Consider the following 20250-nt stretch of genomic DNA (forward strand, 5'->3'; position numbering starts at 1 on the left):
TGGTGCGTGGTGGGGGCCGGTTTGTTTGCCCTGAAGGGTGCCCTGGATCAGGGGGGGGCTCCCCAGTGGGGTGCCTGGCCAGTCTGGGTGAGGGGCTGAGGGCTGTTTTTAGGCGGGGGTGACTGAAGCTCCCAACTGCTCCTTTTTTTTCTTTTTCTCTTTTTATTCTGGGCCAGCTTTAGCTCTGAGGCCTCGGCTGCTGAAAGCCAGTTTCTGGCCTTTGTTTTTCCTTCTGTATTTGATACAATGTTGTGGTCCAGCTGGCTGAAGCCCCGCTGACTGAAAGCTGGTTTCTGGGGTTTTGTTTAGCTTCTATATTTGCAACATAGTTGCTTAGAGTTGCAGCTGAGAGGCCGGCAGCGGCAGGCGGGGAACGTTGGAGTCCGCAGTCACTGGAGCAAGCAAGCCTCCCTGTTCACTTCAGTGCATGGCTGCCGGCCGCCATCTTGGCTGACAGTTAATTTGCATAAGGATATGCTGATTAGCCAATGGGAAGGGTAGCGGTCGTACGCTAATTACCATGTTTCTCTTTTATTAGTGTAGATGTTTATATAGTATCCTAAATCCTTTGTTGTCACCTCAACAATCTTCAAAGCATTTTCACCCAGAGTAGATTCCATCGCAAGAAACCACTTTCTTTGCTCATCCATAAAAGCAATTCCCCCATTCATGAAATGAGACTGCAGTAATACAGTGGCATCTTCAGGCTTCACTTTTACTTCATATTCTCTTGCTATTTGCACCACAACTTGGCTGTTGGGCATAAGAATCTAGCTTTTAGCCTGACTTGGCTTTCAATATGCCTTCCTCACTAAGCTTAATCATTTTTTTAAAAATATATTTTATTGATTTTTTACAGAGAGGAAGGAGAAGGAATAAAGAGTTAGAAACATCGATCAGCTGCCTCCTGCACACCCCCCTACTGGGGATGTGCCCGCAACCACGGTACATGCCCTTGACCGGAATCGAACCCGGGACCCTTCAGTCTGCAGGCCGACACTCTATCCACTGAGCCAAACCGGTTAGGGCCCATTTTTAGCTTTTGATTTAAAGTGAGAGACCTATGATTCTTCCTTTCACTTGGAACATTTAGAGACCACTGTAGGGTATCAATTGGCCTAATTTCAATATTGCTGTATCAGAGAATAGAGAGGCCGGAAGAGAGAGAGAGAGAGAGAGAGAGAGAGAGAGAGAGAGAGATAGATATGGGGGAATAACCCAATAGGTAGGACAGTAAGAACACACACATTTTTTTAAGTTTGCACTCTTATACAGACACAGTTCATGGCAGCCCAAAACAATGACCAATAACAGCATCAAAGATCACTGATCACAGATAACCATAACAAATATAATAATGAAAGATTTTGAAATATTGTGAGAACTACCAAAATATATCAGAGATACATGAAGTGAGCAAATGCTGTTTGAAAATGCCAGTCAATTTGCTTGATGCAAGGTGGCTACAATATTTCAATTTGTAAAATAAAGTAATAATCTGCAGAGTGCAATTAAGTAAAGTGCAATAAAATGAGGGAGATGCCTGTAATGAACATATCATTTCATGTAGCTAAATTTTTAAACAACTAATTTGTTGTAAATTTTTGCTTTTTAAAACATTTTCACTTAGGCCTCTAATTTCTCAAAAATTAGGTTATCTTGGCATACCTAATAGGTGTGAGTATAATTTTTAAATTATTTCATAGAACTGCTCCCATATACCCTAGAAGGCAAGTTGGTGATAGGTGTCAAAGTTTCAAAGTGTACCAATCCTCTTCAGAATTTATGGGAAGGAAATAATCAGAAAGTGGTCTAGGATTTAGGTACTATTTTGCTGGAGGCTAAGAACAGTAGTTAGCATAATAAATGCAAGAAGTTTATCAGAAGGCTGATGGACATCTTCAGCAGGGCTGAAGACGTGCATATTATTAGCTGCTGCGAAACAGCTGAGGGCAATTCCCCTAACCCAGTGGTCGGCAAACTCATTAGTCAACAGAGCCAAATATCAACAGTACAACGATTGAAATTTCTTTTGAGAGCCAAATTTTTAAAATTTAAACTATATAGGTAGGTACATTGTTATTAACTTAATTAGGGTACTTCTAAGGCTTAGGAAGAGCCACACTCAAGGGGCCAAAGAGCCGCATGTGGCTCACGAGCTGCAGTTTGCCAACCACTGCCCTAACCTGATAATCCTTTATTGTTTACCAAACCTTACCTTTGATATGTATATCTGCTTTGCTAAAGGGCAAAATGTGTGAATAAAAAGCTGTAGGTCTGGACATTCGGGAGCCACTCCACTAGAGAGCTGATTTCAGTTTGGCTCCCCAAAAATGCCTTCCAAATTTATACTTCTTGTCTAGTCTCTATTCATTTATGTGGCAGCCCTTCTCCAGATTCCTGAACCCTAGCTGTGGAAAAACCAAGGCATTTACGGCACCTCACCGAGGGACATCTGGAGAAGATCATTCACCTGAGCGAAGAGGACCACCGGTAAAGGTGGGGATCACTGAAAATTCGGTGGGGAGATTCACTGCACGTAAAGCTTGTGCTAGCTTTGGAAGTCGCGATCCAAAAGAGGGCGAGGACATCTTTTTCAAGCCAGGCCATAATGGGGAAGGATTTGATTAAAAGGCAAAATTATAAATGAAAGGGTGAGGACTATGCCCTCCATCTTGCCCCGTATCCTCCATCTTTGGGCAGCCATGTGTTCGGCAAGGCTTCTTCCCGGAAGCCCAAGCCTCTGCTAGCCACACCCAGGACTTCTTTAAACTAACCAATGACAATCAAGGGAAGTGCAAGCCATAGATATGACCACATCCTGTGTAAAGAGATACCAACTTGCGCTTGGCCAATCGGCAGGGCCCACAGTCCTCTCTCCTCCCCTTACTATAAAACCTCTCTCCCCACAGTGCTGGCCCTCTCTTTTTACCACTTGCCGCTGCGTCGGTAAAGAGGGTAGGGGAGCCAAACCCGGGTTTGAATAAAAGACGCTGCTTTTGCATCGGACTCGGCTGGCTCCCTGGTGTGGTCTATTGGGGATCTTGAAATCTGGGCATAACAATAAAGAAATTAAAATGTCAAAAGTGCAATAAATCAGGCTCAAGGAAAAAGAGGGCCGTTGTCATATTTAATTATGTGGGTGTTTTTTTTTATTGCTTTTAGAGAGGAAGTGAGAGGGAGAGATAGAAACATCAATGATGAGAGAGAATAATTGATCAGCTGCCTCCTGCAGGCCCCCACCTGGGGATTGAGCCCGCAACCCGGGCATGTGCCCTGGCCGGGAATCGAACCTGGGACCCTTCAGTCCGAAGGCCGATGCTCTATCCATTGAGCCAAACCAGCCAGTAATTATGTGGGTTCTTATTCAAATCACTAAACGTCCAATTTGTATTAGGGATCAAAAGTCTGTAATAAGTAAAAAAGCCCCGCCAGATCCTCTGCTTCTAGTGTCGAGAGGTTCAAAGGAAGCTAGAGAGGATAGAGCTATTAACCCTCTCACCAGGGGACTCTGATGCTTTGTTTGAAAATTAGCATATGATGCCTTGGGACAGGCAGAGTTTAGCTAAAATAATTTTAAAAGAGTAGTCAATACTATGAAGAGAAATTTCCAGGAAAAGAACTGTGATTTATTAAGTCTTCTCTAAATGTTTGTTGATCTGTCATTTTTGTTTAGTTTAATGTGTTTATTGTTAGTTTATTAGCATGCCTTTAATTTAATAAGAAAAGAAACAGCATGTGGCCAGGTCATTTACTGAATTTCCCCAATGCAAGCAGGATGTGGGGGTGGGGATACATGTGGTGATACTGTAAAATGGACGCCCACTCCCGAGAGTGCTGTTAAAAAGTCTCATTCTCGCCATGTTTTTAATCTCCCGGTCCGTCATTTAAAATTTTGCAGAATTCAAGGGAGACGTCTGGGATTTCTGTACTCATGGAGAGAAAAAGGCTGGTTTAAGAGAAAACGCGTGCACTGTCCGATTTTGGATAACTTTTAACTGAGCTCAATCTCTTTAAGGATGATATAGAATAAACCTAAGACTGTTTTTCTCAAAAGAAGAAAGATGGCAAAAATGACCCAAAAGAAAAAATACAGGCTGAGTTTGGGCAATAAGATTGGTATTTCCATTAATAGAGGGCAGTTTTTGAATAATAATGGACCGCATTCCAAAGTTAACCTTAAGGCCATTGAAAGTCAGTAAGTTATCTCTGTTACAGAATTTGCCAAAGAAAATGCCTTAAATAATAATAATAGGCTTTAAAATCTCAAAATTATTAAAACATGGATAAATAAACATAACTAAGATAAAGGATCTGTAGTGAAGCTTTTCAGTTATAATTATAGGTATATTGATAGTGGGGGTTTGCTCCTTGTTGAAGGAGGGGGCTGGTTCCGCAGCAGCAACCTCTAAAATAAGAATATGGCGACTGTACATTTAAATAGCTTCAAGCTTGCCTTTCGCCAGCCAGAAACATGGTTTTCCAGAGTCCTTGGCAACTTAAAGTTTAGAGTTTGCTGAATTAAATAATAAAACTTATTAAATATCTAGGTATTTTGAAATGACAAAATATTGAAATATTAATCTGAGTTTGCCTCATATGAAAAATCTAGGATAGATCTGAATCTATTAATTAAATATGTCTTATATTTTACTTGAAATATATTCTTTTTATTTATTTTTTTATTGTCTAAAGTTTTACATATGTCTCCTTTTCCCCCAATTGATCATATTCTTAAAAATGTGAAGTTATTGCTAATCTGAGAAATGCTAAGTATTTAACTTGCCACCTAAAATTTGAGGCTTCTAAGAGCTTAAAGTTCAAATTAAGTTGGGAGAAATTATATAGTTGTGGTAACAAAATGCAGTTCAAATTAAGTTGGGAGAAATTATATAGTTGTGGCAACAAAATGCATAAAGTATAGAAATTTATTTTTGAGAAAATAATTCTTGTATTTTTTCTGGAGAAACTAGTATTTTAAAATATATTGTAGTCATTATATGTACTACGTATGGTAAAATTTAAACCTAGGTCTGATTAAAAAAGAGGATTAATTCTAGAGTCTGAACCAAATTTTTAATATAAAAACCAGTTTAAATTTAATTGATATCTTTTAGAATAATTACAAAAAGCATATAATTTTTAGGTTATATATATTTGATGGTCTTTCCAAGTTAAATTTCAAGAATTTAACCGAGAGATGACTTTGGGCATTCCAAGGGCCCTGAAATGACTCAAGGATTTATTCTCTCTTCTTAAAAGAAATATTTTTGAACTGAATTAGGCCGATCTAACATACTTGAAATCACATGGAAAGCTTTAACAAATAAAAATAACTATATTTTATTTATATACATATATTTTAAATTTTATGAAAGTTTTAACCTTTAGGGAAGGGCAAGACAAAGTACTAAATATTAAGATTCAGCAATGGAATTTTAAGATAAAAAGCCCTGGCAGCCTGCCTTTTAAATAGGCTGGGGGATGGGACGGCATCTGTACCTCATATATCTAACGTATAAGTTTGCTTACTTTGCTTTTTCAATAAAGATGCCTACTTTAATTACTTAATAAATTAGCTTTTTAAAATATAATCAAGGTATCTTATAATTTCAGTTATATGAGAAGCCAATGTTTTTATAAGCAATTGGCTTTAACAAAGGCCAACATAAAAAGTTGCATTTGTATGCAAATGAGCACTAGCCAAAAAGAACGCTGTTTAAAAGTAAATGTTAAGCTTAATAAAAAGAAGAAATTAAAAAATTTTAAAATCTCTTCCGCTACTATTTACAGGGTAAACTGAAGGTTATTATTCAAGCATTAAATCTGATCACTAATAAAGTCAGCATAAGTAAAAAGAGAGTCACTTGAAATGTAGGCATAGAAGTATTGGCAAGCATCCAAAAAGCAAGAATGTTTGTTGCTCTGCTTAAAAGAAAGAAAAAAGGTTTTTTTAAAAAAAGAAACTAAATGTGGCCTACAAATTACTATGGGAGGAAATAAAGGGAAATGCCCTTCAAATATGTGGAAAGCTATAATTAAAAGTTAATGTATTAGGCCCCAAAAAGAAAAGTAAATAATTTGCATTTTTGCCTCTCTAAACAAAGCTTATGTGGGTATACTCAAAGACTGATAGCAGAAATTCAATTAGTGTCATTTACGGTCGACACCCAAGGACAAATAGTTAGAAAATAAGCCTCATTTCAGACTGATTTAAATTAGCAAATTGAAATAAGTAAATATTCAGGGGAATTTAGTTATACTAGGCAGGAACCTATTCCTGGAGCATTAACTATTTTTCACTGATGATTCATCTCATAGTAAAGCTGCTTATCATGCAATGAATTCAGACCAGTCATAATTCTGTGCAAAGAATTGAATTAAAAGCTATCAAGACTGCATTGCAGGATTTCCAAAAGCCTCTTATTTAAAACAAAAAAAGGGGAGGGGGGTAGTGGAGTAATCTCCTGTAAGTAAACTACATCAAGTCTTAATTACTTAAAATTTTTTCACTTTAAAAATTTTTCACTTGTAATGCTGATGGCAAGACACCCATGAAATTACCATGGTGTCAGAATAAGCCAAAGGAAAATGGTTTGGCAAAAATGAAAAGATCCCGAGAGTCTAATTTATAGAAAGGTCCCTGTATTAACCTTTGGTCAAGAATATGCTTATATATTTCCAGAAAACTCCTGCAAGCCCATGTGGATTCCTGCAACAATGGATCCGAGAGAGGAACTGACCAGACTACTCCAGCCCCAGATAGCAGTGGCCCCAAGCAATACACTGACGAGACAGAGGAAAAACAGTCCAGAGATGGGGGATGGTGAAGACACCTTGCCATGCAGGCAGTCATTAGCTGTGCATCGCTGCAGATTGCCCAGGACCAACCAAAGAAGGTCGGACCTGCATTACCATTGCTCACCGTTTGTCCACCATCCAGAACAGAAATATCATTGCTGTCATGTCACAGGGGACAGTAATTGAGAGGGAACCCATAAAAAACTGTTGGACAGTAATTGGAAAGGGGACTCAAAGAACTGTTGGTCCAGAAAGGAGTTTATTGCAAACTAGTTCCTTTGATGCCTGGCAGCAATTTAAAAAGACATGAAAGAACTCAATCTTTTCCATTGAATTTAAAAATCTTAAAAGGGCCCTGGCTGGTTTAGCTAGGTGGATGGAGCGTCAGCCTGTGGACTGAGGGGTCCCGGGTTCAGTTCTGGTCAGGGGCATGTGCCTTGGTTGCGGGCCCGTTCCTGGTGGGGGGTGTGCAGGAGGCAACTGATCAATGTTTCTAACTCTCTGTCCCTCTCCCTTCCTCTCTGTAAAAAAAATCAATAAAATATATTTAAAAACAAAATCTTAAAAGGACCCAAGCTCTGCAAATGGCATACATTTTTGTTAAATTTATTAAATCAAAAAAATCAAAAAAGGGGGGATATGCTGGCGGCTAAGGACAGTAGTTAGCATAATAAATGTGAGAAGTTCATCAGAAGGCTGATGGACATTTTCAGCAGGGCTGAAAATCTGCATATTATTACCTGCTGATGAACAGCTGTAGGCATTTTCCCTAACCTGATAATCTTTCCCTGTTTACCAAACCTTACCTTTGATATGAATATCTGCTTTGCTAAAGGGCAAAATGTGTTAATAAATAAAAAGCCGTGGGTCCGGAGATTCAGGGAGCTTAGTCACTAGAGCCACTCCACTAGAGAGCTGGTTTCCGTCTGGCTCCCCCAAAATGCCTTCCAACTTTATATTTTTTGTCTAGTTATCCATTTATGTTGCTGCAGCCCCTTCTCCAGATTCCTGAACCCTTGCTGCGGAAAGACTGCGGCACTATTTTATGGAAAATTATACAGATGTAAAAAATCCATGATTTACAGCATGTTTCCAAGGGTTGTGGCTGGCTGCAGCCATGGGATCTCCAATTGCATGCGAGAGCAATGTGGAGAGACTCTGACAGCTCAGGTCAGTATAGTATCTACGCTGTCACTCACCTTTCCTATAATAGAAAAACAACAACAACAAAAACCCATGCTTAAAAATAAAAACATTTCAAAATGCTAGAAAATACTCATATATTAGTGAAATTATGCATATAATCTGATCATTACTTTTAAAATAAAATACTAAAATACACATGCTTTAAAAAAGATCCGAAGAAAATATTTAAAAACATAAGTAGCAGTTATCTCTGATAGGGTCAAAGGTGATTTGTTTTTATACTTTTCATATTTATATATGGTGCTACAATAAATAGATATTACTTTTATTTTTATGAGAATTAAGTCATTAACTAAACAACACACATATGCACAAAAAAACATGTTTCTTATTTCCATATCCAAATTCAAAACCAAATTACACTGACTGGGAAATTCTTCGGTACTCCTGAATATAACACATCTTTACAACAATTTCTTTACCAGCCTTAACCAGTGTTTTTCAAATCTGAAGGTAAAAACTTCAACAGAAAACCTGATGCTGTGATTGAGAATATAAATCAGAATAATGTTTTTTTGGAAGGTAACTTGGTAATAATGCAGATTTCTGAAGATATTGGTAAGTAATCTTTTGATCAAGTTATTCCACTTCTTGGACCAAATAATCATGATATATGCAAATATATTACCACATAAATTAATGGTGGTTGTATTTATAACAAAAAAAGACTGGAAGCAATGTAAATATTCAATAATAAGGGACTGACTGAATAAATTATATGTCCATATAATGGAATACTACCTAATTAAAAATGAAAATGGTCCTGGCCAGTGTGGCTCAGCTGGCTGGAGCATCATTCTGTGCACCAAAGAGTTCAATTCTTGGTTGGGACACATGCCCTGATTGTGAGTTTGATCCTGAGTTGGGGTGTGTGCAGGAGGCAACCAAGCTATGTTTTCATTTTCATATCAATGTTTCTCTCTCTCCCTCTCCCTTTCTGTCTCTCTAAAATCAATAATAAATAAAAAGCATGTCCTTGGGTGAACATTAAGAAAAAAAGAAAAAGGCAAATGTTTATTAAATAAATGGTGATCTCATATGAAGAACTCTTAGATACCTAGAGAATCAATTTTAAAACTTAATTCTTAGAGGAACCTTACTGCTGATAATTTGACAATCATTTGCTTTGACTTACAGAGCTGAAGATAAGCCTCAATTATACATCTAATGAGTTATAATTTTATAATAACTACTATACCTTACATTCACTTGCATATTTAATCCTCACGTCATCCTTATGAGGAAAGTTCTATTATTACCATCTATATTGTATAGATGAAGAAACCAGGGCTGGAAAGATCTTACTGAAGATCATGAAGAAAATAAGTTGTGGAGATAAAATCTGAACACCTCGGTATGTCATATCTGTACGCCGAGGCTAGTAACCATGACTCTGTACTGCAGTTTTCCTTCTATTTCTGTTTTAAAGAATAATCTTAGGTAGATGAGGACTACTACTTGTTAAGAATATCTATATCTATTTATCTATATATGTATATCTATATGTATATCTATATAAAAAGCCTAAGCGACCAAACGACCGGTCGCTATGACGCACACTGACCAGGGGACAGATGTTCAATCCACAGGATCGGGCTCCCTCCTGTCTGGATCAGGCCGAAACCGGCTATCTGACATCCCGAGGGGTTCCGGATTGAAAGACGGTGCAGGCCAGGCCAAGGGACCCCACCAGTGCACGAATCCATGCACTGGGCCTCTAGTGATTTCATAACATCTAATTTGACTTAACTGAATCACTGGAAAAGTATAAAAGACTTATTGCCTAAATATTTCTAAAGTAGAACAGAAAAATAAATTTACCCAATATAATAAAATCCTGCAGTAATGTACATCTCAAAAACTAAAATTTAAATATTATGGAACTGGCAGTGGGTTCCAGTCTTCCTCTGTATGACCCATTCTCAAATATGGGTGGACTAAAGTTCTAGTCTGTGTCTGTGGTGGGGAGTAGACATGGTATGCAGGAAATGGGACCACTGGCCTCAGTATTATCTTGGCCCAAACTGATTGGGAGATTCCTAGAATAAGCTCACTTGAGACTGCTAGCTCATCACAGAACTCAGAATATTTCAGGTGAAGCAGAAAACTGTCACTAGGTGATACCAAACTGCAGTGGGACAGGGAGAAATGTGGATTCAGCAGGTAGACCTCCTGCACTCCAGGCTAGTTTAACTGTGCAGACCTGCTCAGTCATCTCAGTAACTTCACAATAACATTACTCCTCATTGTATGTGTTTGAAAATTTTGACCCTATTTCTGTTATGGTGGGGTTTATGAGTTAATCACCTTTTCTGGGCATTTATCTTAATGTGGTGACATATTTGACACATACACTTACATCAACAGAAGAACTGATACTGCTCCTTGAGCCTGAGGTACTAGCAATCCAATGGCCATATCCATTTTCTGGTCCATCCACATTAATATCTGCTAAGTGCTGCTGCAATGCTTAAAATAAATGAGAAGAAAAACAAAACCCATCAAATCAACCCCTTTTGGAAAGATCCATTACTAGAGAAGTATAATAAACATGTCACAGCTGGATGAAAAAGGATCCACAGACATGATTACAGTTATTTCTTTCTGCACCTCTGAAAAGGAGCAAAGGACTTCAAGCCACAGAAAGCCTTCCCTTTCTCTTCTCCTTCCTTCTAATGCCCTCTGTACGCATATATTGCTTTTCTTAACTGATCCTGTGGGTGACAATAACTGTATATATAGGCTTGATATTTTCCTTTTTGGAAGGTAATCTTTCAAGTATTAATAGATGATTTCAGCAACATTTTCTTATGACATAGAAGATTAATAGAAAACTTACTGTTATACCTGAAACAAATACAAAATAATATTGAATGTAAACTCTAATTTAAAAAAAAAAAGAAAGAAAAAAAACCTACAGTGACTTTTATTTTACCATAAGGAGATATCAATTAATCTCTGCCATAATAAAAAAAGCAGTCTAGGCATTAACTGCTATGGAAAAAGAGTTTTTTTTGGAAAATAAATAATTCATACCTTTAGGCCAATACTTGCTTAACTCTCTATTAAAATAATCCCTTCTGTAGATCACTCTATGTCTGAGCCTCAAAGATAATTAATTATCAGGCCACGATATGTGGGAGGTAATCATGATCCTTGCTAATGTCATAAGGACAAGAAGGAAACAAGTACTAATCTGAAAATACTAAGTTATGACATAAGATAATGTAATTACCATTTCTTTTTCGTGGCGGTAATAACGAAGATCTAGGCTCTTTGCAAGTTTGATGATCACAATACAGTTTCATTGCCTATATACTCACTATACTGTACATTAGTACTGCAGGACTTACAATTACCATTTCTTTTTCGTGGTGGTAATAACGAAGATCTAGGCTCTTTGCAAGTCTGATGATCACAATACAGTTTCATTGCCTATACTCACTATACTGTACATTAGTACTGCAGGACTTATTTACTAGTTGCAAGTCTGTCCACTTAAATGACATCTCTTGTAAAAAATGAAAACTCTAAATGTTATTACTCTGACCTAATTCTTCATAAATTCTCAAATATTTGCCTGCAGAGATTTTGTCAATTATTTTACTAACCTGGATTACCAGATATTAGTCTGCAGATTTGAAAACATCAGCTTATTTGTTTTATTCCATTGAGCCAACATTTTTCTAGCAGCTAATATCTTCAAGTAGTTCAAAAATAAAATGAAAACAAAACAAATTTAAAAAGCAAGAGTAGGAAGGATATACAGATACAGTGAAAAGTATTCCTCCTACTCCTTTCCTAGATCCTATCTACTTCTCCTCTGTAGAGGCAAGCCATGTGGGCAGTTATTCAGGCATCTTGACAAAAATATCTTTTGCAAATACAAGCTAACTAAACACATCTATTTATAGTCTTCCATTAAATATTTATCAATTTCCTATTATATTTGTCTATTACCTATGTTCTGCTGGCTTTGTCTTTTCTGAAAATACTGAATGACTAAAGAGAGAAAATACCCATTAACTGACTTAGTTAACTACAAATCAGCTCTGATTAATATAATTTCCACTGAAAAGTGGAGGCAAAGGGATTAACAAATTAAAATCTTACCCATAAATCCTCCACTGGCAATGCTCACATATTCTTTGTTTTTCTGTAATGAAATATAAACTTTAAATTATTCCAAAATGCAATATAATTAAAACTCCTGATAATTCTGTAAACATTGACAGATGTAATATAAGGTTATATGCTAACATTATGGACTTTGGCACAGAGAGGTAAATACATTTACCTTGTGTATTGTAAGGTCTGGTACTTGGGTGGGAAGAAAGGAAGAACTTCATGGCTCTAACAAGACTGTAATTTTATTTGTATTATAGTTCCAATAGTGTAGTAAAGAGGCAAATGAAAAACAGGTAAGTTGTATTTTTGGATATAGTTAGAGTGTGGTTTTTTTTTAAATTTTCAAAATAGTGTGTCCTTTATAAAAAGGAAATATAAAAGCAAATATTCCGAATGAAAAAAATGACAGAATGTTACCATTTTACAAACAATTTCCCCTCTAACAAATAACATGCAAGGAAATATATTTTGAAAGATAACTTATAAATCTATAAATTTAAAAAGACTTAAAAAAAGATATCATCCAAGTGCAATGTCTTGTTTTGGATATTGGGAAATTCAGGGAAACCTGAACACTATGTTATTTTTATAATAAAGTCTAATAATGATAATGTGATTATGTCTGTACAAAGAGTTTATAGGTTTCAATTCTCTGCATTTCTAGATTTGTTTGAAATTATCCATGATAAAAATTGGGAGGGAAATTTCTAAGCCACATCAAGAACTTGAATTATAAAAATAGAGTTCACAATATTCCAAATTTTTGCTATCTGACAGCCCTCCCAATAAGCAGTTTATACCAGAGCATTTTTTGAATAGGCCAATTAAATTTATAAATAAAATGAGTTTGAGACAGAGCAGGGTAACGATTAAAAAACCAGCATTTCTAAAATCTTTTCTTTAATAAAGTACAAAGTTATCTTATAGTCTCTCCTCCAAATATCTCAGTACTTCTCTCATTTTGTCTTTCAAGGATTCTGTCTTCTACAATAATTTTCTCAAACCTGATTTCCAGTAAAATATAACATGAATAGAAAGGACCCAAGTTGAGTGCCTTGTGCAACACCACACCACTGTCTTCCTGATTCCATAGTTCAGGGTTACACAAAAAGAGGACTTTAACTGAGTACGGCTTTGTAGAGAAGGGAGGGGAACAGATTGCATAAAGTCACAAATACAGATTAGTTACGCTGCAGATAATTTATATTCAAACACACAAAAAGAGGTAGCTAAAAATAGTGAATATATTAAAATGAATTACACAGCTACTATAAATAGTCTTAGGACATGAATAAAGGTAAAGATCAATGCAATGGAATAATCCAGAAACAGATGCTAACATATAGAAGAATTCAGTATATTAAAATTGTGGTATTTAAAATTGATAGCATAACTGGTTAGCTACCAGGGAAAAAAATTTTATTTTTTTGCTTCCTACATACTTTTTGCATAGAAAACCATTCCAGACAGTTAACAACTTAAAACAAAAACGGAAACCTGATAAGCATGCAAGAAAACTCTGGGGGAAAGACCTTTCTTGGCAAGACACAAAATATACAAACTGTAAAAAAAAATAAAAATACAGCCCAGCTGGAGTGGTTCAATGGATGAGTGTCGACCTATGAACCAGGAGGTCATGGTTTGATTCCCAGTCAGGGCATATGCCCGAGTTGCGGGCTCAATCCCTAGTAGGGGGCATGCAGGAGGCAGCCAATCAATGATTCTCTCTCATCATTGATGTTTCTATCTCTCTCTCCCTCTCCCTTTCTTTCTGAAATCAATATAAATATATTTTTTTAAAAAGAAAAACATACAGATAAATTTAACAATGTAGATAACAGCACAAAAATGCCTATGAGAATTTCTTTCTTTTTAAAAAAATATATTTTATTGATTTTTTACAGAGAGGGAGGGAGAGGGATAGAGAGTTAGAAACATTGATGAGAGAGAAACATCAATCAGCTGCCTCCTGCACCTCCCCTACTGGGGATATGCCTGCAACCAAGGGACCCTTCAGTCCGCAGGCTGACGCTCTATCCACTGAGCCAAACCGGTTAGGGCGAGAATTTTTTAAAGGTGATAGCAATAACAAAGCAAAGTTGAAATAATCTGCCAGCATACCTGTAAGAAGTGTGCCAGGACCATGTTCATATACATGTCTTCTTCCTCTCTGCCACTGCCCATGAAACAGAGGTGTTCCCCACCAGCGATGGAGCCAGACTCAATGGACTGCTTCTGTGCTTCCAGCAAGGACTTTACTGACTGTGCAAACTCAGATGGATTCTGGAGCATCTAGACAATTACAAAAAATTAAAAACATGCCCACGCTGTGTTTCACAAACATGTGCAAAACCTGAAGTAGTTTTCTAGGAAACAAAATATTTAGTCACCATGAAAACAAAAAAAAGACTCTTATAAATAAAATTCCTGGGATAAGAAAAAAGAAATATGTGTAAATGTACCTATAATATATAAAAACAAAAGTTGAAAATTTACTGAAACATTAAGCTACCTGTACAGTGGTCCATGGTACAGATATACCATTATACAAAATAAACAGCCTACTAGAAAAAAATGTGTGGTTACTGTTTGTTTCTTTTTAATATATTTTATTGATTTTTTACAGAGAGAAAGGGAGAGGGATAGAGAGTTAGAAACATCGATAGCTGCCTCCTGCACACTCCCTACTGGGTATGTGCCCGCAACCAAGGTACATGCCCTTGACCAGAATTGAACCTGGGACCCTTGAGTCCACAGGCCAATGCTCTATCCACTGAGCCAAACCAGTTAGGGCTACTGTTTGTTTCTTAATAAATTACAGTGTTCCTTAGGTGTCATGACAAGAAAAGTTTAACACTGAGTGGAATGGTCCATGACTAAAAATAATACATTAAAAACAAGCTATATTCTTTATTTTCACTAACACAGCAAGCCATGTATTTCTTAGAGGACAGTCAGAAATAGCAGAAACCCTTTATTTATTAGCACTACTCTAGGTACTAGAGAGAAAGGAATGAAAAAATTAATTTCTCACTCTCAAGGAACAAGTATGCTAATAACTACATTTTTTTTTTGAAACTACTATACTAGGGCACATTAAAAAAAGCACAGTGAAAATCCAATAAAAAATGGATAAACCATAGAAGCAATTTGCTAAATAATTAAACAGCAAACTTGCAAAAGGATGCTTAATATTACTAGCTATTACCACTGTTTTTCATCCATCATTCTTAGCAAGTAAAAAATAATTGGTAATGTCCACTAACGCTGAATGTAGAAAACAATTATTCTCATATACGGTTGTAAAGTATAAAGGTTCAGCCTTTTTAAAGGGCAATATGGCAGTCGTCTCTTTTAAAATTTTACACATCCACACCTCTCAACCCAACAACTCTTTTTTGAGGAATCTATTTTACAGATATTTGCATGAGTTCACAATATATGTACAGGATGTTAACTGCACTGATTATTATAAGAAATGTAATGTTAATTACATTTGATTAATGTATTATTAATCAAACAATAATCAAAATGTAAATTAATCAAAATGTACATTAATCAAACAATAATTATGGTATATCTGTACCATGGACCAAATACCGCCATTAAAAAGAATGTACTTAACTGGAAAGATCTCTAAGAAGCTTTTAAATCAAAAAACAAATGAACTGCCAAGTGGAAAAAGCGAACAAAAAAATATATAAATATGTATGACAGGTCTAGAAGATTAAGTATGCTGTTAACAGTTAACTCTGGAGATTCTCTGAATTTTTGTTTAATTCAAGTATTTGTGAATCACTTGAGTAAATTTTAAAACCATCTAAGTCTTCCTGCACTAATCAAGGAAGAGAAAGGCACAAAGTTCACTTTCAGGATGCAAACAAGCTAGGATTGCCTTCTTTACCTACAGCGCCCAAAACTCTCTGGGTTGTTTTACCTTCATTTTCCAGGAGTTTCCTCTCAACACCACCTAGGCCCTGCTACATGCCCTTTCAGCCATAGCATCAATTTTTTCAGACACGCTGGGAAGAGGGTAGATTGCACCATCAGCAAAAGTGTTTACTGCTCTTTCCATCTTGCCTATCCCCAAGGATCTAATAACCTCATAACGGCTTAAATGACATCAGTCCCAAGTCTACACTACTTACTCTAAGCATCTCTGACAATATTTAACTATTTACCTCATCTACTTCTTCAATTAAAGTGACCAGACGATAGAAATTTTAACAACTTAACACCTATTAAGTATTAGTTTATTATATACGTAAGTATTCATGATGGGAAAAAAGGCTTATCATAAAAACTTTTAGAATAATTACCCAATTATAAAAGAGCTAATATTTACAGAGTACTTACTAGGTGCAAGGCACATCAGGTAGCTTGTATTCAGAAGTTTAGAATTTACTGACATAACAATGGTAAGCAATAGTAAGCCATAGTAAACAATGTTTTCATCTATCCTTTAGGACAGTGGTTCTCAACCTTCTGGCCCTTTAAATACAGTTTCTCATGTTGTGACCCAACCATAAAATTATTTTCGTTGCTACTTCATAACTGTAATGTTGCTACTGCTATGAATCGTAATGTAAACATCTGATATACAGGATGGTCTTAGGCAACCCCTGTGAAAGGGTTGTTCGACCGCCAAAGGGGTCACGACCCACAGGTTGAGAACCGCTTCTTTAGGATGCCAAAATGGTGTCCCGAGTGAAAAGCAACCGGAGAGCAACTTTTATCATAAGACAGAGACTCCCTCCTTAAACAGAAAGAAAAACATCCCTAAATTGGGTACATTTACTAGTATATTTATAAGCTAAAGAAAATAAAAAGATTTCTTCTGTTAATTAAAAAAAATTAATAAGCATTTATACTAACCAGATCTGAATCTAAGTGGAAAGCAGTTGATAAATGTCCAGCATTATACTGTTCTGCAGGACGGCAATCCACCACAAAGAACCGGACTCCTTCCTAAGAAAGAAACAATTTTTTGATGTACTGAAATTTGCCATTAGAGTTGTATTTTAGACAATACTAATAATTAACCAAAGGAGGGGGAATAGGTTTATAAAAAAATTGATCTCACATAGATCAGAAGGACCCAATCAATACAGATACAAGAAAATTACCTCAAGTTCCTAAAACATTATATTAATTTAAAAGAATAAAACATTTTGTATATACTGTTCTTGACCAGAAAGTATTAAAATATGTACCAGGAAAATGTCAGTTTGAATTATAAAACTAATTATAATATATTGGAACTTAATTTTTTTAATGTGTATCATGTTAAACAATTTTTTAAAAACTATATAGGTACAATTCCTGTTTCTGCAAATAAATCCACAAACTTATCAACACTTCAATTCACATAAGAACTAAACTTTTTTGGTGGGTAAGGGGAGGTTTTACAATTGCAGTTTGAACTGAGGAGGTTCATATGGGTCTCATTAAACTATATTACATATTTTCAATTGTTTTTTAATACTAGTTCTAGCCCTGACTGGTTTAGCTCAGTGGATAGAGCGTCGGCCTACGGACTGAAGGGTCCTGGGGCAGTCAAGGGCATGTGCCTTGGTTGCAGGCACATCCCTAGTGGAGGGTGTGCAGGAGGCAGCTGATCAATGTTTCTCTCTCATCGATATTTCTAACTCTCTATCCCTCTTCCTTCCTCTCTGTAAAAAATCAATAAAATATATTTAAAAAAATAATAGTTCTAATAAGAAAAATACGTGAATTACTTGTTTTAAAAAGATCTACTGTCAAAGGCATTTTCCCATGTCTATTCCTCTTTCCTCTTTGGAAATACATCCCACATTCCAAATACACGCTTGCATGGGTAAATGTTGCAATACTAGTAACAGTTCCTCAAGTCTCCTTTGTTACATGCTTTATGGCATTTAACCTTGTAATTTAATCAATTGTGTAACAATCCAGAATTTAACTATTAAATGCTGAATTCACTCTGTTAAGTACTTTATACACCATTTAGTTGCTCTGCTAAAACGAAAAAGGTTTAAGTTTACAAAAATTGGTGTAAAAAATAATTAGTTGTTGACAACTAAAATAACACCAATACTGGCAGTTTAAAAACGAGCATCTGGACAGAAGATTTAGCACATTAATCATCAAAGAAAGCAAAATAGCCCCTTTTTTTAGTAGATTAATTTTGTGGAAATCATCAAACAGGGAGGAAATACTGGTTCCTTGTATTTAAAGGGAACAATCTTGCCCTAGCTGGTTTGGCTCAGTGGATAGAGCATTGACCTGCAGACCAAAGGATCCCTGGTTCAATTCTGACCTTGACTGCAGGCTCCTCCCTGGCCCAGGCTTGATCAGGGCTCGTGCAGGAGGCAACCAATCGATGTGTTTCTCTTATATCGATGTTTCTCTCTTTCTTTTCTTCTCTCTTACACTTTCCCGAAAAATCAATGGAAAAATATCCTGGGGTGAGGATTAACAACAATAACAAAATAATAATAAAAATAAAAAATAAAAGGGACAGTTCTCTAACAAAACTGTGGGCTTTCTTTACTTACCCCCTGCAGCTGATTTGCTTGAAGGATCTCTGAGACCGAGATTGCCAGACAAAGAGCCTGACTCAGATCTGCCTCATCATCCTTAATTCCCAACAAAGTACTACCAAATAGATGGTGATTATCCTGTTTGAAGAGAAAATTTAAGAATACTATAAAGAAAAAACAAAATCAAAATTTCTTTCTGAAATACTCTTAATATGGCATGGTAAGAGGTAAAATCTCTCTATAAACGCCTAAGTGACTGGTCAATTGGTTGACTGGTAGCTATGGCGTGCACTGACCACCCGGGGGCAGATGCTCAACGCAGGAGCTGCCACTTGGTGGTCAGTGTGATCCTACAGCGGGAGCACCGCTCAGCTGACCAACAGGCGCCAGACTTCGGGCTCATAGCTGGTGAGCCTACCGAGCGGTAGGGCAGGTACAGCAGGACTGGGATGAGTGGGAGCAGCAAAGAGCCCAGCCTGGCTCCTCCCCGGCTGCCTGCTGCAGCCTGATCCCTGCAGGCCATGCTGAGGGACCCCATCAGTGCACAAATGCATGCACTGGGCCTCTAGTAATTATATAACATCCTTGAGTTGTGTGACTTTTAAAACTTAATATATCATCTCAAATCTTGTAAGCTAAAAACTACAAAAAGATACAAAGTTCCTGTCAGAGTTCACACAAAATGAAAGAAATGAAATAACACATTCTTCAAAGTTATTTTCCATACTATTACCTATAGCTAAATACTAAATTTTAAAATTGGTTACTCACAACTTTTCATATTTGATATAATAAAAACAAAAATATGGCATAAATGAATTGCATAAATTATGTAAGACACTGATTATACAGTACAGTGTGCTCTAATTAGCCAATGCTGGTGCAGATCATTTACTATGTCTGAATAAAAACTATTCCTCTTAAGAGACTGAAAAGTATAAGACTTCTTTTCACCCAGCATCCTAAACACTATCCCATAATCTGACTTACTCAACATTGTTGGGAACTGAGGAGATTTACATAAGGCAATTATTAAAATAGCTGAAATCAGTCCCTAGAAACAAAACAAATCCCTTCTTTAATTAGTTTCAAGGAAAATATTCTTAAAAGGTTTCTCTTAACTGCCTTCTAAAACATGCTATACTGAACATAACTTAGCCTCTTCTTGATGTTTCCGTGACATGATAACTATCAACTAGCAATCATTATGGTACAATGCGTTAAAAAAAAAAAAAGACAGTTAATGCTCTCATTGATACCTGAGGTCACAGACAAAACTGTGTGCCATACTAGTTGTTAAAGTACTTCTCTGCCTCCTCCACTATTAGCTTTTGCTTCCTGGAGTTTTACTTTCTAGGAGCTCACACCACTTACACTTCTAATCTGGTGTCCTTTCTCTTGTAAGCACTTGTCTGGTCTGAGAAAGATTCTAGGTCTCTATAGGGCTAAGTGATCCTTTTTTGCTTACAAGACAGCTCTGCATCAGTAAAGTGCAAAGCTGAACTCCAGATAAAGAAGGCATAATTATACGTGCCCCATCAGATTTTTGTGATACAATTTTTAAAAGAGAGCACTAATTTAAGAAATGTACCAG

At 36.5% G+C, this 20250-nt stretch overlaps 1 protein-coding gene across 3 annotated transcripts in view; it reads right to left on the reverse strand.

The window, feature by feature from the left end:
- Positions 1–20250, reverse strand: part of TBC1D23 (TBC1 domain family, member 23) — a 78049-nt gene that overhangs the window by 16241 nt on the left and 41558 nt on the right. For all 3 annotated transcript variants that reach the window (XM_005861235.2, XM_005861236.2, XM_014535590.1), the window contains 5 exons: positions 18672–18794; positions 17011–17103; positions 14257–14427; positions 12121–12163; positions 10367–10476 (listed from right to left, as the gene is read on the reverse strand). In XM_005861235.2, the coding sequence (XP_005861297.1) occupies positions 10367–10476; positions 12121–12163; positions 14257–14427; positions 17011–17103; positions 18672–18794 (540 nt within the window). The remainder of the gene's footprint in view (positions 1–10366; positions 10477–12120; positions 12164–14256; positions 14428–17010; positions 17104–18671; positions 18795–20250) is intronic.

The sequence above is a fragment of the Myotis brandtii genome, unplaced genomic scaffold (assembly GCF_000412655.1).
Source record: "Myotis brandtii unplaced genomic scaffold, ASM41265v1 scaffold1464, whole genome shotgun sequence".
Lineage (NCBI taxonomy): Eukaryota > Metazoa > Chordata > Mammalia > Chiroptera > Vespertilionidae > Myotis > Myotis brandtii.